Source organism: Nicotiana tomentosiformis, chromosome 6 (assembly GCF_000390325.3).
Source record: "Nicotiana tomentosiformis chromosome 6, ASM39032v3, whole genome shotgun sequence".
NCBI lineage: Eukaryota > Viridiplantae > Streptophyta > Magnoliopsida > Solanales > Solanaceae > Nicotiana > Nicotiana tomentosiformis.
Genome location: NC_090817.1, coordinates 91,926,068 through 91,947,639, shown reverse-complemented (window position 1 = coordinate 91,947,639; position 21,572 = coordinate 91,926,068). Strand labels below are relative to the sequence as shown.

Sequence of the window (21,572 nt, the reverse complement as noted above, 5' to 3'; positions counted from 1 at the left end):
GGGATTAGTGGTATGTATTTGGTCTAAGCACGTTAATTGTCTAAGTTGCACTTCCATAAACTTTGTTTTGATTTTACTTCTAAAATTATACTAAGGATTGCAATTGAAAATGAAACTAGAGAAGAATGTTTTTGTTGTTATTTTACAAATCGGTAAAGGGTCAAAATTGTCGATGTACTATCGAATACTATTTAAAATTGTCCTCTGTTATACTATTTGGTCAATTATATCCCTGCCTTTATACTATTATTCGAATATACCCATAATTTAGACGACCGGCCACGAGTCACTCTCAAATTCAATTGACCCTTTCCCAATTTAAAATACCCGATTCATCTCTTCTCCGCGCCGTCACCCGACCCTAAACCCCCTAACTAACATAACTCCACCAAATACGAGCAGGTTTTCGATGTTCCAAGCAATCATTAAAAGAAATTTTTGGCGTTGTTCCTAGTAATTACTATTTGAACAAATGAATAAAAATGAGATTAAGTTGAAAGGACAATTGAACAAGTACATCACGTGATTGTGATTCTTTATTAGCTGAAGTCTGACGCAAACTTTTGCATAGTGGCCGAAAAGATTTCTATTAACACGATCAGATTTCTAAAGGCCACCGATATCTAAAGGTCACTGGAAATCCAAAAATAACAAGCAGATTCAAGGATTTTCAGTGGAATGTGGTGAGGATCCATTTTCTGGCTAAGTTCAAAAAGTTTCGGAACCTCCTAAGTTTTTAGATCTAACAAATTGCAAGAAGAAAGAGAAAATGACTAGAAAAAAATGGAAGAAAGGGGTGAGGTTGTGGTATTTTGGCCATTTTTTAGTCAAGATCTACAATGGATCTTGTCGGTTTTCATGGTGATTGAAAATATAAAGAGGGAAAACAGTGAGAGAGAGTAGAGGTAGATCATGGTGGTGGCTTTCTGATTTTTCCGACGAGTTTCACCGGTTCCGTTTGCTGGTTTGGTGGAACGGGGTTGCTGTTTGGATGACGAAACAAGAAGAAGAAGAAGAAGAAGAAGAAGAAGAAGAAGAAGAAGAAAAGGGGGACAAATAGGGGGTCGGTATAGTGGAGGTTAGTGCTGCCTGGAGGAATTTTCCGGTGAGCTGCCATTTCCGGCGGTTTTGGTGTGATGTGAGGGAAGAGAAGAGAAGAGGGAAGAGAGTGGGGTGGAGTCATGTCTGGTGCGTTATTTCGGAGGTGGAGGGGTTTAGGGTCGGTTAATGGGGCAGATAAGAGATGAATCAGGTATTTTAAATTAGGGATGAGTCAATTGAATTTGCGAGTGACACGTGGCCAACCATCTAAATTAGGGGTATATTCGAACAATAGTATAACATAATTGACCAAATAGTATAACGGAGAGGAATTTTAAACAATATTCGATAGTACGGTGACAATTTTGACACTTTACCATTTTCAAATTTGTAAAGGGTCTAGGGCTGTGACTTCCACTTAGGTGTTTGCCTAACGGTGTGTAGGCTTTAGAGCGAGTTTCGTTGGTCGGGGTGTATTATAGCAATCAACTCTCAAATAATCACTCAATACCTCTCGGTAAGAGAGTGGTTTTGCCCAATTTGACTTTCTCAAGTTCAAATGGATATTGAACTAAGCAGTGGATAAATTGCTCAAGTCGGGTTTTACTATCTCTAGGTTCAACCCTTTAATTGGGACTATCAATCTCTTGATTTCATCCCAAACTCTTGTTAGCCAAATTTTCCTAGACTAAGTCTCTCTTTCTCAAGTAGAGACCAATTCAAATCGGCTTGAAACAATGTTTGCAAACATTAATTCTACAATTATAGCAAGAACTAGGCTAAATAATACACACCCAACCATAAACAAGCTCTAAGTCAAACACCCATTTGATTCCCATACTAGGGTTAGGTCACAAACCTAGCTAGAAATTTAGCTACTCATAGTGGGTAATGAAGAAAATAAAGAAGAAAAGATGATATAACTCATATTGAATGAGTAATAGATGAAACTCCAATGTAAATTCCACAATATAAACTAAAGTTACCTAAAAGAGTAAGAAAAAATGGCTACAGACTTTCTAGTATTGTAATACTTGACCTAATTTCATGAAAGTAGTCTATTTATACAAAGCTGGAATTTTCGGACAAAATTGCCCTTTCGGAGGTTCTGCGGTCGCACAATTCTGTGTGCGGACCGCACTTTTCTTCAGCTCTTGATAGGAGTGGATTCTGCGGCCGCACAATTCTGGGTTGCGGCCACACCTCTTGAGTTCTGCGGTCCGCATAATTCTGGGTGCGGCCGAACATTTGATTTCTGCGGCCGCACAATTATAGTGCGGTCCGCAGTTCTTGTTGAGTTTGAATTTAAAACTCTCTGAAACTTTGACTTCTGAGGCCGCACAATTATTGTGCGGTCCGCACTTTACACTGAAGCTCTGTTGATTCTTCTTCATATTCTGCGGCCGCAGATAGAATTCTGCGGTCCGCACTTGAGCCTGTGTGTTTGATTTTTGTCCTTGTTCAAAAGCACTCCTTCTTGAGTTGAATTTCATCGTAATGGCTCATTTTCCAATACTCCTATAAGTAAGCATATTTCATCAGTTTTCGGGAATACCTTCAAACATTTATGAACTAAAATAAAAGTTAAAATGTGAAAATAAGTAGTCAAAATCTCCACTTATTAGTGACACACAAAAATTGTGACCAAACAATAGGGGAATACATCTGTCGTTTCGATGAGTTACTGTCCTTAGTCTGGATGGTCGTTCTGATATATGGTTGGTGTCGTTCCCTGTTAGGTCGTGGGATCGGGTGATCTCTTCTGGCATTGTCTCTTCGATCCTTTCTTAACTCCGCTTGTACTGAGGTTAGCCGGTGGGTTGGCCCGTTGAGGTTGTCCTTATCTGCACGGACTTGGCACAATAAGCATTGTGGATTTCGTCCCAAGTTGTTGGGGATACTTCATCAACCGACTTAACGGTTTCCTCGTTGCTCTTGAACCATCCCTGCTCAACCCGTTCTGAAAGGATGCGACCGCCATCTCTTCGGACACGTTTGGTAAAGTCATCCTTACTCGGTTGAACCGGGTGGGGACGTCCCTCAATCCCTCTCCCAGAAATCATTTGATGGTAAATATGTCATTCACTCTTGCCTCGGCCTTTTTGGCTCCAGCGTGGGCCGTTACAAACTTGTCGGGCATTTCTTCAAAGGTTTCAATGGAGCGTGCCGGTAGCTGTGAATACCAGGTTAATGCTCCTCCAGTGAGGGTTTTGCCGAACCTTTTCAGCAAAATAGAAGACACTTGTTCCTTGGCAAGGTCGTTGCCTTTTACTCTGGTGATGTAATGAGTCAAATGATCTTCGGGGTCGGTTGTGCCGTCATATATCCTAGGTAGGGCGGCATTTGAAAGGTTTTTGGTATAGCATGTGGGGCTACATCATCACTGTATGGTTGTTCGACGAACCGGTTGTCATCCTTCTTTGGCAACATCTTGGGGGCGCCCGATATTTTATCGACCATTTCCTAGTGTTCTTTCATTTGATCTCGGAGTGCCTTGTTCCCATTCTCCATTCCCTCCACCCTTTTCGAAATGGCTGCGAGGGCCATAATAATCTTTGGCCTTGAATATCACAGCTGGCATCCCGTTGTGAGTCATTTGTCTAGCAATGACGTTTTCTTTGTCTGGCCGGGTAGGGTTCAATGTTGAAGATGGAGGAGCAGTGACCGTTGTGGCACAAGAGTGTTTTCCTGGAATTGCCTCGTTATTAAGATTCGTGACTGATGATGGGATGTTTCTTCCGTATTTACTCCCCAGAAGAGGGCCTTCCGGCGGCTCCATCAATTGGAGCGTGAGAGATACACGCTTCTGTGGAAAGAGACGTTACTAGCCGTTGGAGAGAGAAAAAAAATAGAGTTATCGGGACCCCTTGCAAATATTCAAGATTTTGTATAATATTCCATCATAATGTGACATAGTCATAAAAAGAGAGTTATCGTTACTAGCCATCATAATGTGACCTAGTTGACATATCTCCGCAAACATATACAGCTGTATAATATTCCAAATCATAACACAAACGAATTCTATTTCGTATCTTCAAGATTTTGTTTCTTGTTTGAAGTTCGAAGAGTTATCGCGACCACTTGCAAAAGGCAACATAAAGTTTTCAAACTTGAAACGAAACCCAAAACTAAAGGTCGAAAAATAAGCTAGAATTTTAATTTTAAAGTTGACAAAGAAAAATTATTAGGATAATGTAACAAGAAGATCTTTGGCCAATTTTTTAGTTGCAAAATTTCAACATTTTAAATGAAGAGCGTGCAGCCACATTGGCTAAGATCTTGTTTGTTTATTATTAAAATTAAGAAATTACTTTCTCTAACTTCAACTCCAAACTTACAATCAAACTACTCAGAACAAATCTTGAATTTTCCTAGAAAGATATAAGTTTTGTTTGTACTACCAAAAAAATAAAAGAGTTATGTTTGTTTCGATGAATGCTAGCTGTATGTGATCAACACCACTACATGATTCACGTCGCCATGTAAAAGAGTACACCAACTTCCTCAAACAGCACTTCAGAGAATGATAATACATAGGGTGTGTTTGGTGTGAAGGAAAATGTTTTCCTGGAAAATGAGTAGTTTTATTACTTATTTTTTCATGTTTAATTGGTGAGTAAAAAACTTTTTTCCGGAAATATTTCTAGTGTTTGTTTAGAGGGTGGAAAATATTTTTTAGAAAAATATTCTTTTATGTTACTTTTCTTACCCCCCCCCCCCCCCCCCTTCCTCCAAATCCTCATGTTTCATGTGCTCCCCCTCTCCCCTCCCTCCCCCAAACTCTAAATACTCAACGTTTTCAGGACTCTATTTTCTTCAAGAATTTAATTATTCTTTTAAAAATTCACACAAATTTTGGGACTAATGTGCTGCTTTACTTTTTCACTCAAAAACAACGTTAAAATTTGTGCTACATAACTAAAAAGAAAATACTCATTTTTTGGTTGAAAAAGAAAGTATTTTTTTACAACATGAAAAAAGTATTCATTTTATTAAAATGAAAGAAAATATTTTTTCTACAACATGAAAAGAAAATACTCATTTTGTTGAAATGAAAAACAATACTCTTTCTACATTATTTTGTTGAAACGAAAGAAAATACTTTTTCAACATCATAAAAGAAAGTATTTTTTTGTTGAAATGAAAGAAAATACTTTTTTATATCATGAAAACAAAATACTCATTTTGTTGAAATGAAAGAAAATACGTTTTCTACATCATTAAAAAAAGGTATTTTTTTGTTGAAATGAAAGACGATACTTTTTACTACATTATTTTGTTGAAATGAAAGAAGATAGTTTTTACTACATCATTTTGTTGAAATGAAAGAAAATATTTTTTCGGCATCATGAAAAGAAAGTACTTCTTTGTTGAAATGAAAAAAGATACTTTTCACTATATTATGTTGTTGAAATGAAAGAAAATATTATTTCTACATCATGAAAAGGAAGTATATTTTTTTTGTTGAAATGAAAGAAGATATTTTTTACTACATCATTTTGTTGAAACGAAAGAAAATACTTTTTCAACATCATGAAAATAAAGTACTTTTTGTTGAAATGAAAGAAGATACTTTTATTGCATTATTTTGTTGGAATGAAAGAAAATACTTTTTCTACATCATGAAAAGAAAGTATTTTTTTGTTGAAATGAAACAAAATACTTTTTTTATATCATGAAAAAAAAAATATTCATTTTGTTGAAATAAAAAAAGAAAGTACTCTATTTACAACATAAAAAAAAGTATTCTTAATAATAATATTTCTATTTAGGGTGGGCATAGGGCAAGGTTTGGGGGAGGGTGGGTGTGGTGGGGGTGGATGGGGTAGGGGTGGGATAGGTGTGGGGGGGTTGGTGGGGATGGAGAATAGGGTGGGGAAGGTTGAAGAAGAATTTTGAAAAATATTTTCCCTTCTCTTGATAGAGAAATCATTTTCCTCCAATTGAAGGAAAATGAGTTCACTAGAAAATTATTTTTCCAAAACACTTAAGTCAACCAAACATGAAAAAATTAAAAATATTTTCCATCATACCAAACACACCCTTAATGTTATATATTATTATTGTTATTATTATTATTATTATTATTATTTATATGTAAATAAAACTTCTAAGTCAAATAACTTTAAACTAATCGCATTCCAAGGGAAAAAGGAAAAAGCAATAATACTTAAGCTTATCATTGCAGATATTTTATTACCATTATTATTATTAGTATTATTTTATTACTTATTTTGGTCCTTAATTTAAGCATCTTAAATAGGAAAATAATTACTACTTTTAAGTTGCCTTGTTTAGTTTTATTGACAACAACAATAACAACAACAACAACAACAACAATAACATACTCAGTATTATCTCACACCGGTTGGGTTTGGTGAGGGTACTATGTACGCAGACCTTACCCCTATCTTGTGAGGATGAAAATGTTGTTTCCAATAGACAATCTGTCTATCAATCCACTTGTCAAGTATAGAGAGGCCTTGCCAAGTATAAGAGAGCCTCGCATAAGTATGATATAAGAAACAAAATAAATTTTCTTTGCCTATTATCTATGCAAAGGATATATGGCAAACATCACAAGCGATTGTCAAATGAAGTCGCTCAACGTGACATATTGATATATACTATTACTAAAGGAGTAATACATTACCATCCTTGTGGGGAAAACATAAATCAAGATACGCACATCACTCAATCATTGAAAGCATATACATAAAAACTTTCATCACCGAGGGGTCTACTGGAAACTGGACATGAACTGAAAAAGGAAAAGAAAATAACTTCCACAACAAGTAGGATTGTGATCGGCTGATGGTGATGTGAAGTTGCGAAAAACTAGGAGTGTATATATTTGCACGCTAACTGTTTCAAATCACAGCTGGGGGTGTAACCATACGCAGATTACCTGTTGAACTCAACTTCCTCATAGCTTCTGACTGAGAAAATGAGTTGATGTGGCATGAGTAACATGACATCCAATTCAAAGATTAGAGATATCGGACAGCTGTGGGTCGAAAAATAACTCCACAAGAGTATGAGTTGCAAGAATCTCCATAAAGCTCGGTTATCACGCCCAACTGTAGTCCTAAAAAGGATAAGCGGTCGCTGCAAATATAATCCGGTCTAAAAGTCCGGAGTCGAATCCCACAGAGAACTAAGGCTTAGCTATAATTGTTCAATATTGCTAAGAAACACAAGTCCAAACAATTTCCTAATTATAAAGATTATAATGTTTATTCTTATCTAATTAACTAACAAATACTAGAAAGCAGTACAATTATCAATTAACAAGGATAAGGATTGAAGACAAGACTAAGGAGGTCTAGAGTTATGATTTCCCCAATTGTCGGAATATTTCCCGCTGTGTCTTCTATAATTTCGCCTAAGTATTCTCTACCGATCGTGAGTACTTTGGTTGTCGTAATTCTCTCTCGAGCAATTACCGCAATTTACTAGATGTATTCTCTCGAACTACACTAGCTGGCACTTACTTCATTGCTCACTACGATCGCACCAAGGTTTCGTTATCTCTAATCCCGCCTTTAAACCCTCCGTATTGATCTCTTACAAACGTTAGGAGTGATGTTGTTCAACAACTACCTAAATATATACTCTCTCTCAAGCAGTACACACTAAATAGGCACAGTCAATTGATGGCCATTCAATCAACAGCAAAAAACACATAGTTGAGCAAGTAGAGAAATCCAACGGCTCAATTATATTAAAACATAACACGAATTCATCCTCCAAAAGGTTTCATCAAAACCCTAGATAACAAATTAGCTATTCATAATAGTATGCATAACTACAATACTAGAATTCATAACCAATAATGGAAATAGGAAGAAGGAAGTGAGAAACTTGTAGAAGAATTCTCCGCCTTGCTCCTAGTGTGTTCTTGCATCCTTAGGTCGAATCCCCAGTCTCCTTAGGTCTAAATTATGTCAAAAGTATGTCAAAGGTCCTCAAAATACCGTTTTTCCATGTATATATACCAAGTAGGGTCGGGCCCAAATAATTATACCTTCTCCTACGCCAAAAAGTATACTTTTCTAGGTCAGGACGTCCGCGGCCGCGGATTCGACCGCATTTGTCACCCTGTTCTGTTGGGAATTTGGAAAAGTATAAAACATGAAAGTTGTAGCTCTTTGAAATATATTTCAAACCATATATTGTGGAGTCCAAATAGAATTCTGAACGAAAAGTTATGTGCATCTTACTAGACAGTACGCAATATGCCTACTCGATTCTTTGTTCGTTCTTAACTATCATCCGTTGATCCCCGAACGCGATCCCAGCTTAATTCCTTGGGCTTTTACTCAGATTTCAAAGTTCCAAATTACTTGAATTCATTCCATAACATCTACTTAGCTAGAAATCACTCCTACAAGGCATAAAACACACCATTAGTGCAAAACACTAGCGACTAAAGCTCAAACTCAATTAAAATACAGTAAATTAGAGTGTAATAAGCGACTAAAATACGTAGTTATAGCTTATCATCACTTGGATCTGAAGATGGTGAAATCGAATTGAAGTTGGCACAAACACCGTTGTTATACCTTTAAATTTTAAGCAAGTACATACTGAGTTGAATTTGAAACCACTAGGTACGACAAATTAAACACATTAAGAAATAGTCAGTCGCGCAATTTTCTTGAAACAATAGAACTACAACTGTTTAGCAGTTACATTGGAGCTCACAAAAGATCTTTTAGTAGCGATTGCTGATTGATAGTCGCAAATAGGTTTCAGCAAACTTAATTTAGTAAATATTTGTGGCAACTTAATCACAGTCGCCACTGAAACTTCTCGTGACAACTATTAGGGTCATCATGAATATAATTATCCAGGGATCCACGAAACCTACAATGGTCGCCAAAACCTCTTTTATTGTAGTGATAGTTGATGCATATGTGGTAAAGTTATCGCCTTGAGTCAGTAAACTCACCCTTAATTTGTATATGTTTGAGATTCTAAAGCTCAAGTTGAGCTAGCAATGCAACTAGGTGAGGCCCATCCGTCAGTTGTTATATATTGACCTCAATAGTTGCTTAACTATAATAGACGTTTAGATCATACAATGTTTTGAGACGATCCCAGGTGTTAATCTTTAGTTATATCTATATGCCATGCTTTAGTTGTGTTGAATGTTTAATATGATTATAGATAGGTTTTTGTTATGAATGAATATTAACTGTTGGGATATTGAGTTGTTGAATATTTAATTGGAAGAAGTCATTGAAGTAGTAGGCTCATCAACATCAAAGAAGGCAACTAGCTCCATCGAGAGAGGGTATTTAGTTAGTACTATGAGAACTATCCTTTGGTGGTAAATGTGCTTCATTAGATCTGAAACTGAACATACGCGTTGTAATTGGAAAACAAGCTCAAAAGTGAATTAAATACCCACATTAAAAATTAAAAGATCCTTGCAATTTAATTTCATTAAATGATATTAGGCCTAATAATATTCTTGATTACAATCAAGCACTCTGTGGTGTTGTGTCTTGTTCACGAAGTAGAAGGGACCTCAAGATAGCTTCACCGATTGGACCAACATGCCACAACGCATGTCCACCATCACTAACTTCATGATAATGAATCCAAGGTAGCCTTTTGGAAACATATCTTTGTAAGCGACAAGGTACTATGTTGTCCTCATAACCTTGCCAAATATGAACTGAGCTTTCTTTTTCATCAGGAAATGGATTACCAAATTCTAGTGGATCAAAGTCCCACTTTCCATATGCCAAGGTGAAGTCTTGGAGAAGAGACTCAAAATCACTTTGCTTCGGATAAAGTTTCTGCAAATTAATTAAGACAATTAATTTTCAAGATAATCATTTCGCGAAAACTCATGTTTGATTTGAGAGAGGTGGATGATGAGCTTTACCGGGTCAAAAACTTCCGATCTATTTGCATTCTTTGCAACTTCCCTGTCCTTTTTGCTTAACAATGCAGAATTGCCCGAGAAAACATTGTTCGATTTTTGTGTAAAAAATGAGTAGAGTAACCCAGGAGCATAGCGTGCGAGCCAAATTACTAATCGCCAAAGCTTGTTATTATGATCGTTCTTGATCAAATCATGAGGAAGGGAGTTCCATTTGTAGTTGATTATTGGAACAACAAAAGCCACGCCTGATAGCCTGTGTGGTATGCGTCTGAGGCAATTCCAGGCAGGATACCTTCACTTTCTAATGACCGTTTAGGATTTATATCACTTTCCCCATATCCAGCTCTATCAAACTGTAGCATATATATCCTCATCTCCTCTAGGATTTCCTAAAGAATATAGTTAGTAGATCAATCTAATGAAAACATTATTTAGGAGCTAAAAGCGGAGAGACAAATAAACTATTATTGGATGTCCCTCTCTGAATGTGAAATATCAAAACAACCATGTTAACAATTAAAGAGAAAAAATGAGCATCAAACATACTTTTAATTCTTAGGAGACTAGGACGATAATTCTTCAAGATTAGGAAAGTAAAATGTTGTATTACTAGTAAAGTTGAAAAGGGTGTTAGCTAGTCATACTTGGGTTGCAAGAAAATCCTTATCTTTGGAGCTGTTAATCCCATGGACAAGGATGATTCTGTGAAGGGATTTGTCCATTGGGACTCCTCTTTCTCTGTATGCCAGCCATCTTCCATCCTTTAGTCTGATTCTTGGTGAAGAAACAACTCTCTGCATTTCTCTGCTATTCGATGGTGATCTTTGAGAATCAGAAAACCCCACGAAACTTAACACCGAAACTGCAATTTTCTTTAAAAGCATCTCCAGAAGGGATATGAAAACTAATAGAAGCAAGCCAACAAGTTTCCTTAAATCCATTTCTTGGAAAGAAAAAGAAATGAAAGACAGAGGAAAACAATGGTGGGATTGATTTGGAAGTTGCTATTTTATAAGTAGTATTATCAGTGTTTCTGATACAAAATTGCGATATCTATATTTATCCAAGGGTGTGAGTGGGATGGTTGATATTCTTTCTCTCTAACTAGATGTCTGGAGTTCGAGTCCTAGAAATAAAAAATCTTTCAACAAGAAATGCTTTACACTTTTTAACGGGCCTATCCGGGGAGAATCCAAATTAATTGGCTCAGTGAGTTTTTAAAAAAATGAAAATTCGTTTTGTATAGTGCCACAACTCATCAGCCAGAGTCTCCATTTTGTCTGCTTACATGTGAGAGTGGTGTTCATCAGCCTTTTATCTGCAATATCTCTAGCTGTATTCTTTCAATAACTTCATCAAATCGCCGTGGAATACAATACCCTACGTCTCTGCACGTTTTAGAAAGAAGACGAGAGTCTCTCTGTTTTACCCCAAAATAAGTGATTTTGGTTCCTACCGGGAAAACTGATTTTTCACTCTCAGTGTCACTTCCAGATAGAACAGTAATTTTTTATTTGTTTGTCACACATCCCTGCATGTATCTCATAAAAACTACTGCTAGTATAAACTAACATGTTAAAACAGATTTAATACAACACTAATATTATAAAGGTAACGTACCATAGTAGTGGGAGAAGATAGAGATTTTTAATAATAAGAAGTCTTAAGAATTTTTCAATCAGTCTAGCCATACGCTAGCTGTCATCCTCCTTTTTTTATTGCACTAAAATAATTTCCTACATTAGTGATCAGAAGGCAACTAAAATGTCATATAGGCATTTCCTGTTACATTTAGTCCCTTGCAGTCTTGTTCAAATACTTTGATTACAAACAGAAAGGGGACGCGGGAGTCATAATAAAGAAACATTTAATTCTACTCTTCCTACTTTCCTTTCTTCAATATCTGTTAATCATCCTACTCTTCTTTCTTTGATACCCACACGTAGCAAGTCTCTATCTCTAGTACATATGTCCTGGTAATATTTATATGACAAACACAAGTACTGGAATAATGGAAAGCTTGTTCATCATTGTGGTCACATTCTGTATCTCTTTCTTCCTCATACTTCTCTTTAATCTTTTCTTCCAGAAAACAAAGAAACTCCCACCAGGTCCCTTTATCTTCCCAGTGATTGGGATGTTACCATTGCTAAGAAAAACTAGTCGCGATCTCGAACTCATGCTTCGAGATCTCAAACGCAAATATGGTCCTATCATCGCCATAAAAATAGGCTACTCATCTCCATCCATAGTCATCAGCAGCCACTTGTTAGCCTACCAGGCTTTAGTTCAGCAAGGTGCCATTTGCTCCGATCGGCCAATTGCTTCAACAACCAGTAAAATTTTCAACTCTAACCAGCGGACAATAGCATCCAGCTCTTATGGTCCCACGTGGCGGCTCCTTCGTCGAAACCTCATCTCAGAAATGCTCCATCCCTCTCGCATCATCAAGTCCCACTCCAAGAACCGAGCTTGGGTACTAGGCATACTCATTCAAAAGCTCCTTCTTGCTCATGAATCAGCCGCAGCTGATTATGCCACGGAAGCGATCATGTTACTTGATCATTTTAAGTATGCCATCTTCTGTCTCCTTGTCCTCATTTGCTTCGGGAATAAGCTCGATGAGTTTCAAATAGAGCAAATTAAAGACGCACAACATCGAGCACTTAAAAATTTTCACCGTTTCAGAATACTAGATTACTTTCCTGAATTTTTAGGAAAAACAATATTTAGAAAACGCTGGAAAGAGCTCATTGAACTACGAAAAGAGTTGGACGGGGTCTTCATCCCTCTGATCCAAGATCGGGTGAAATACAAATTAGAAGCAGTGGGAGCGCCTAAACCTGGAGTTGATCATCATCACAAAGAAGAGGAGGAGCTGGAAGCCGATATTGCTTATGTTGATACGCTGGTGAATTTGGAATTGCCAGAAGAAAAGAGGAAGCTCAATTACCAAGAGATGGCCAGCCTCTGCGGCGAGTTCCTTGCTGCCGCCAGCGATACGACATACACCGCCTTGCAGTGGATTATGGCATGCTTGGTAAAGTACCCTTCCATTCAGGAAAAATTGTATAAAGAAATATGCCAAGTTGTGGAATCAACACCATTATTACAATCAATTAAGAACAATAAGGTGATAGAGGAGGCAGTGAAGGAGGAGGATTTACAGAAAATGCCATACTTGAAAGCAGTGATTTTGGAAGGTCTTAGGCGACATCCACCAACTCACTTTGTTCTGCCACATAGGGTAACAGAGGATATGGAGTTGAACGGCTATGTTATACCCAAGAACGCTACCATCAATTTTATGGTGGGGGAAATGGGCTTGGACCCAAATGTGTGGGATGATCCAATGGAATTCAAGCCAGAGAGATTCTTGGTGGATGGAGATGGAACTCTTCAAGAGTTTGATATAACAGGAAGTCGAGAGATCAAGATGATGCCATTTGGTGCAGGGAGGAGAATATGCCCAGGCTATGGATCTGCTATGCTCCATTTACAGTACTTTGTGGCTAATTTGATTTGGCAATTTGAATGGAAGCCTGTGGAGGGAGATGAAGTTGATCTAACAGAAGGGTCAGATTTCACCGTTACAATGAAGAATCCATTGCGAGCTCGCATCAGTCCCAGGTGTTGTACGGGGAGCTTATAGAAACCACAAGTACCATTCAGTTTAATTTCATAATTCGGTAACCAAATGAAAGGGTGTTTTGGCTAATGATGTTTCTATACAGCACCATTTTGTTTCATACTATTATGAAGATGTCTTTTTGGTGTTTCAACATCTGTATGTCTTTGGATTGAACGACGAATTAAATAACTGCCCGTAACTTATGGTTATAATAACCAAATGCTAGTATTAGCTATGTACAAAATAACTAGAGATGTATGTATAATTTCAAAGTATGGGGAGTGTAAAAAAAGAATTAAAACAAGGGATGTGGTTTTATGTAAATATACTTCAACACCACCAAACAACACAAGTTCTTTATTTTTCACTCTTCTGCCTTCTTCTCAATAAAAACCGAGGACAAAGCACAAGAGGTAGAGTCTTAAAAGCAGCGGAAATGGGTTATAACAAAATGCAAGTTAAGATTTGATTCTGGATTGATGCGATGTACATATCAACAAAGTCAAATCTTTTTGGATATGAATATCCCATAAACCAGCATTTTCCAACCTAAACACGCACGTAACTTGAAATTCTTTCATACTTATGCTAATGACAATCTTCATACACTAGACCCGTGCTTATTGCATATTGCCTTGAGGACCCAATTCATTGTCCAGGAAATTTCTCTCTTAGGCATTTTATCAAACAGCTATTCATGCACTGTGGGAATCTTCACAAAGTTATAACCAAAAAAAAAATTGCGCTCGAGATTTCAAGAGCTTAATCAAGCAAAGAGGATCAATCAAAACTGGTATTGTAACAACAGAACAATGCAAATGAATCGTCAAACGAGTTCACGCATTTTTAAACTAAAATAAAAATAGTAAATAAAACTTAAGTTTTGTCAAAAATAGGAATTACCGAACAGGAGTGTAGTCATTAAAGCCACAAAATAGAAATTACCGAACAGGAGTGGGTTGCTTTAGTGGTAAGCATCCTCCACTTTCAATCAAGAGGTTGTGAGTTCGAGTCACCCTAACAGCAAGTGGGGAGTTTTTGGAGGGAGTGAACCGAGAGTCTATCGAAAACTTCCTTTAGGGGAAGACTTAACCCAACAAAAACGGGAGGAAGAAAATAGAAATAAAAAAGAAATGACAGGAGGCTTTTTTCTGAGAGCGTAATTTTTTTATTTTATCTTTTTTCCTATAAACGAAATAAGATCGTCGCAAAAGAGCTTTTTCTTGGCGACTTCTTATGGTTCGTCGAATATGAGAGTCGCCACTATCAATTTATGTGGCGACTAAATGTGTCCCAGAAAACCATATTTCTTGTATTGAATTCTTGTTTACATGAAACTTTTGAAAGAGCGAAGGCTTCACTGTGAAGCCTTGGTACAACAACAGCAGTTAAATGAGAGGAAAGGCACCTCCGCTCTATTAAAAAAACTAGTTAAGTTACAAGCGCGGTCATACATGTATCATTATAAATTTAGTTGATATAGAAAATATAAAAGTTTATATAAGAATTTATGATTAAAATATAATATAAGACATATGCAAAATGTAAATTAAATGTACAAAAAAATACATATAAAAAAACAAAAAAGGAATAAATCATCTGATATATTTAACTTAGATATGTTTGAGCAAAAAATAAAAGAAGCGAAGAAAGCCATGAGGTACTTAGTGTTGAGTACTCCATGAGCAAATAAAATAGTGGAACTCCATTTTTGGTTTAGTTTCTTGAGAATTCACATGAGAGCCAAAGTTATTTGCCTTTCTGTAGAAGCCGAAGCCTTGTTATAACTGTAAGCATCGGTAAGCACTTAAACCTTCTTGTAACAGTAAGCATTTATTCCATATAAATTGGCAAAAATATTACTAAGCATTTGTCTTAGAAACATATTTGTCTTATAAACCAAAGGGAAAAGTTGCATATGTTAGGAACGCATCCATTAGAATTCAAAAGCGGCAATAAAATTTATTTTTCCTTATATATCATGCAGCTACAATCAAGGGAAAAGACGCAAGTTTGTTATTTTTTTATTTTATTTTTTTTGTATTTTTTTTACGTAAGGTAAAGGCAAAAATTGCAAAACAATGGAGAAAAGAGACAATATAATTGATGGTCATTGGGAATGACTAAATTATTGCATTTTAAAAGAATTCTTTATCTGTTTAGTTCTATTAGTTGAATAAATTATAGGACATTTATTGTCACAACCAAAAAATCGCTAAAGGTCGTGATGGCGCCTAACACCGCCGCCAGGCAATCCAACGGTGATCTATCAACTTACTTACCTATTTTAGTAATTGAAATCAAAAAAAATTCTTAATGAAATAGTATGAAATAGATTTTCAAAGTAATTGATAATATTTACACAACTACATCAACGAACAACCCGTAGGAACTCCCAAAACCCGTTGTCACAAGTACATGAGTATTTTTCTAAGGAGTACAATAATAATATAACAGTTGTCATCTCACATGAAGTCTCCTCAACAGGTGGGCCTATAAATCATGTACTGAGAAATCCTCCTTCCGAGCCATTCACTGCCGCGATCCATACATAAGCACTCTACCATTACACCAATACGGTGCGATAACAACTCATGAACAACTAGCAATCCGTGCATAGCCTTTAAACCATAGGAAGTATAGATACTGATCTGAAAGGATAGAACACCCTTCCGCAAAGTGACGATAATAACTCGTCCGAACACGTAGAGAAAACATCCGGCACTACGTCTGCAGTATCAATGCCACTACTCGACGTCCAATTGATAGCAAGTGCTTCGTGTCGCATAAGATTGAGTATGAAGGAAATAAAGGCACAAGCCTCAATGGAATCAAACCGCACGATGAGGAAATCAAGAAGGGAAGTGCTCCTAATAGCCCTGTAGCCTCTCGAAGATAAGTACAGATGTTTTCGTACCGATCCTCAAGACTCTACTAGACTTGCTCATGACTCGTGAGACCTAAGTGAACCTAATGCTATGATCCCAAGCTATCACAACCCAAAATTTGCTAAAGGTCGTGATGGCGCCTAACACCGCCGTCAGTCAAGCCAACGGTGATCTATCAACTTACTTACCTATTTTAGTAATTGAAATCAAAACTTTTCCATAATGAAATCGTATGAAATAGATTTTAAAAGTAAGTGATAATATTTACACAACTACATCAATGACCCGTAGGAACCCCCAAAATCCGGTGTCATAAGTACATGAGCATTTTTCTAAGGAGTACAATAATAATATAACAGTTGTCCTAAATGTAATAAGACAAAAAATAATTAGTACAATGGAGACTCAGTGGACCACGATGCGTAGCCTGGAATGCAACTCACATGAAGTCTCCTCAACAGGTGCACCTACACGCCATGGTGACCATCGAATGAACCTGTCAGATCCTGCACATTTAGTGTAGAAGTGCAGCATGAGTACGTAAATCAACGCGTACCCAGTAAGTGTCTAGCCTAAACCCGGAGAAGTAGTGACGAGGGGTCGACATCGACACTTACTAAAGGTCCAATAAAACAATATAATAAAACATAAGAAGATATGAAGAATACAACAATGATGGGGTAAATCTATAAGTTACATCATCTTCCAATTACTTCTTTTAAAGCATGAATGTCTAAACCATGTATTCTACCTTAACAACTCCGAAAAATGTCAAGTGTCATTATCAAATAAATAAGGAATACCATATAAAACGTCGGGCATTAGTGGAAGGTTTATCTCGTGAATATTCGGACTACTAACGATATAACGCACTATTTTGCGGAGGTCGTTCGGCCGATCCAGAATAATGTGTACACTGCCGAGGAATGTGCGACATGATTCATAGATGCATCTATATACTACCAAGGCATTCGGCCCGCTCCATAAGAAAAGTAAGGAAGTCACCAAATTACGGGACACGTTTTTACAATACAGCACATAAGTATATGAATATAACTCTTACCGTTTCTCAAATAACTCGCCCACAACTCAAAGTGTTAAGGCTTGACGTACATATATTTACTTCTAAATCAATTTCAATTATAACTTCAATAAATTAAGCCAGCAGAATGGGTTCAAATAATTCAAATATTACATGATGAGATCCTAAGTCTACCCGGACATAACATGATGTAGCTACATACGGACTCTCGTCACCTCGTGCGTACGTAACACCCACAACTAGTTGCACATAATAATAAATATCACCTAGGGGTAGTTTCCCTCTCACAAAGTTAGACAGGAGACTTACCTCGCTCCGAAGTTTCATAACCGGCTCCAAAGCGTCTCTAACACCTCAAATCTAAGAGGTGTAAGTTACATAATCTTCCAATTACTTCTTTTAAAGCATGAATTTCTAAACCATGTATTCTACCTTAATGACTTAGAAAAATGTCAAGTGTCATTATCAAATAAATAAGGAATACCATATAAAATGTCGGGCATTAGTGAAAGGTTTATCTCGTGAACATTCGGACTACTAACGATATAACACAAGATTTCGCCGAGGTCGTTCGGCCGATCCAGAATAATGTGTACACTGCCGAGGGACGTGCGCCATGATTCATAGATGCATCTATATACTACCAAGGCATTCGGCCCGCTCCATAAGAAAAGTAAGGAAGTCATCGAATTACGGGACACGTTTTTACAATACAGCACACAAGCATAAAATGAATATAACTCTTACCGTTTCTCAAATAACTTGCCCACAACTCAAAGTGTTAAGGCTTGACCTAGTGTACATATATTTACTTCTAAATTAATTTCAATTATAACTTCAATAAATTAAGCCAACAGAATGGGTTCAAATAATTCAAATATTACATGATGAGATCCTAAGTCTACCCGGACATAACATGATGTAGCTACGTACGGACTCTCATCACCTCGTGCGTACGTAGCACCCACAACTAGTTGCACATAATAATAAATATCACCTAGGGGTAGTTTCCCTCTCACAAAGTTAGACAGGAGACTTACCTCGCTCCGAAGTTTCATAACCGGCTCCAAAGCATCTCTAACACCTCAAACCCAAGCCTGTCGATCCAAAACTATTCAAACAATGTTCAACCAATTAAAATATATTCTAATATCCATAATTAATCAATCTAAACAATTTTAAACTCTGCTCGAAAAGTAGATAAAGCTAACCTTCGGGCCCACGTGCCCGGATTCCAAATATTTTCGAAGATAACTTTACCCATGACACCACAAACTCAAATATAAGATTTATTCCTAATTACATGTCCAAAATCGTGGTCAAAATCCAAAATTATAAATTTTAGGTCTTCTACAAAAATCCCACAATTTTCCTAAATTTTCCTCCTTAAATCCACATATAAACCTTACATTATGCTCCCAACAAGTGGAAAATTACTTACCTTGTGTTACATGATGAAAACGCCTCTAAATCATCCAAGAACTGAGCTCCAAAAATCCCAAATGAAAATGACGAAATGACCAAGTTCGATCCCCTTATGTTCTGCCCAGTTTCCGCTTCTGCGGACATATTTATGCATCTGCAGCCTCGCTTTTGCGAGCCAAAATACGCATCTGCGGAGCACACTGCCCAGCTGAGACCTCGCATCTGCAAAAGAATTTTCGCTTCTGCGCAGGCGCTTTTGCGATGGCCAAACGTGCATATGCGGATCCGCCACTTCTGCGTCTTAATTCTCGTTTCTACGATTCTGCAGGTGCAGGAATTTCTTTGCACCTGTGACCACTGCCTTGCCCCTTCCATTCCGCTTCTGCAAGCTCGACCTCGCTTCTGCGATGTCGCTTCTGCGATGTCGCTTCTACGACCAAGACATCGCATAAGCGATCACACCAGTTGCTGCCTAGCTTCAGCATTTCTTAGGTCCAAAATATCAATTCGTTAACCATCCGAAATTCACCTGAGGCACTCGGGTCCTTAACCAAATATACCAACACAACCCAAAATACAATACGAACTTAGTCGGGCCTTCAAATCACATCAAACAACACTAAAACTACAAATCGCACCTCAATTCAAGATTAATAAACTTTAGAACTTCAAACATCTACATTCGATGTCGAAACCTAGCAAATCAAGTCTGATTGACCTCAAATTTTGCACTCAAGTCATAAATGACATAACGAAGTTATTCCAAGGCTTGGAACCCCAAATGGACATCGATAATATTAAAATCCACTTCAAATCAAACTTAAGAATTTCTTAAACTTTTGAAATACCAACCTCCCATAATAAGCGTCGAAATGCACCCGGGTTCGATCATCATACGAACCTATTGGAACCTTCGAATCCCGTTTCCAAGGTCGTTTACTTAAAAGTCAAATCTTAGACAATTCTTCCAACTTAAAGCTTCCGAAATCAGAATTTTCTTTCCAAATCAACTCCGAACTTCCCAAGATTCGATTCCTACTACACGTACAAATCATAATACCTGAGGTGAATCTACTCTAGGCTTCAAACCGCCGAACAACGCGCTAGAGCTCAAAATGACCGGTCGGGTCGTTACATTCTCCCCAACTTAAACATATGTTCATCCTCGAATGTGCTAAGGACTTCTCGTGAGTTGTCCAAAATCACTATTTAACACCTCGTGCACCTACCTGTGCCACCACATTCCAGTTGAACACATTAGCTCGAGCCAGACTGAAAATTCTCCCTATAACCTTAGCTAACAAGCTTTAGAACCAAGTTCTGACTTCCGAATTTCTTTACAAGGCCTGATCCTAACACACGGACACCGTACCAATCACCACATACTGTACCAAAACATGATCATGCATCTATGCCGAAATCACACCATGCTCCACATAAGTCCGTTGTCCATAATAACATTCCCCGACCACAATAACTGAGATTCCACGAATCTGATGCCCACAATACACCTCATGACACATGTAAGTCCTGTTCCAACTCTCGCAATGTTGCCACGACAAAAGAGATGCGTAGAAACTCATAACCACCTGCCGAATCAATAATTCATGGAGTATCTCCTCCTGACAAGAACCATTACCTCATTTTGAATTAAATAACGATATTTTCTCTTTAATGAACCTTATATAAATCTGATTGCTCAAATTTCAGGTCCAATAACCTCGTCTCACTCAGTACAAGCTACTCAGGAAATAAGTCATCTCAGACACTGCCAAAAATCTTATATGACGCCCATAACGCGCCAATAAGCTCCAACTCGAATGCGATACATAAGGAAAACAAACTCTGGAGAAGGACTACCAAGCCCACGTAACGAATAAATCGGCCGAATAGATGTTGTGAACCTACCTCAGGGATGAAAACAAGGCACACAAAATATGTGTAAGGAGCTATGCTCAAACTTTCATTGTTGCGGCGTGCAACTCGATCCGACATGACACTATTGCGGTGTGCAACCCGATCCACACAACATGCCCGTGGCTGCGTCCCACCTGATCCACACATAACAATCACGAATAAAACACACATATCAAGCCGTAATGCTTATACTTACGAAATGCCTGAATATCAAACACAAGCACGCCAAGTGCATAATACCAAATCCTAGGGATACGGATAGCGCCATACGTTATGAACCCCAAGCACAACTAAGGTGCAATAAATGACCTGTATCTCGAGTGCCACCCTGCTCACATAATACCACAAGCTACATAGGACATCAACACGTGTGCGAATAATCAAGCCGTCTCACAACCCACATGGAATAATAGAGATTTACATAGAATAGCTGATGGCGAAAATAACATTCGACCTGACGTAAAGCACACACTCACGTTAGTCATACCAACGGATCTCACACCGATTCTGATCATACCATACTAGGCTAATAACTTTCTAAAGATCCACAATGGCCCTATTCATGACACATAAGAACAACCGTCAAATCCGAAACAAACTCACAAGGGCCACAACCCAAGGAATAGGGAGCCTCTCAGTCATAAGCTCTCGCATTCGCGATGTTACCATAACCTCCACACTTGGTCTTAATCTTTAACAATCAAGTGACTAACATGCCACACTTAT

General features: G+C 37.6%; 3 protein-coding genes across 3 annotated transcripts; 1 reads left to right on the top strand and 2 right to left on the bottom strand.

The window, feature by feature from the left end:
• Positions 1–9,485: 9,485 nt before the first annotated feature.
• LOC138894974 (uncharacterized) lies at positions 9,486–11,150 on the bottom strand. Its single transcript, XM_070179685.1, has 3 exons — positions 10,588–11,150; positions 9,944–10,332; positions 9,486–9,854 (listed from the first exon to the last, which is right to left on the bottom strand). Exons 1-2 carry the CDS (start codon positions 10,882–10,884, stop codon positions 10,165–10,167), a joined length of 465 nt encoding a protein of 154 aa, XP_070035786.1. The 5' UTR covers positions 10,885–11,150; the 3' UTR covers positions 9,486–9,854; positions 9,944–10,164.
• Positions 9,534–10,029, bottom strand: LOC138894406 (uncharacterized). The gene is made up of 2 exons (XM_070179105.1): positions 10,018–10,029; positions 9,534–9,854 (listed from the first exon to the last, which is right to left on the bottom strand). Exons 1-2 carry the CDS (start codon positions 10,027–10,029, stop codon positions 9,534–9,536), a joined length of 333 nt encoding a protein of 110 aa, XP_070035206.1.
• Positions 11,151–11,880: 730 nt separating the features above from the next.
• On the top strand, positions 11,881–13,725 carry LOC138893370 (cytochrome P450 89A2-like). The gene has a single exon (XM_070177585.1). The coding sequence runs from the start codon at positions 11,931–11,933 to the stop codon at positions 13,593–13,595; it is 1,665 nt and encodes a 554-aa protein (XP_070033686.1). The 5' UTR covers positions 11,881–11,930; the 3' UTR covers positions 13,596–13,725.
• Positions 13,726–21,572: the final 7,847 nt, after the last annotated feature.

Excerpts from the sequence above, each read along its gene's own strand:
- LOC138894974 (XM_070179685.1), bottom strand. The coding sequence starts at position 10,884 with ATGGATTTAAGGAAACTTGTTGGCTTGCTTCTATTAGTTTTCATATCC. Across the intron at positions 10,333-10,587 it reads AGGATTTTCTTGCAACCCAA|GAAATCCTAGAGGAGATGAG; the intron begins GTATGACTAGCT and ends TATATTCTTTAG.
- LOC138893370 (XM_070177585.1), top strand. The coding sequence starts at position 11,931 with ATGACAAACACAAGTACTGGAATAATGGAAAGCTTGTTCATCATTGTG.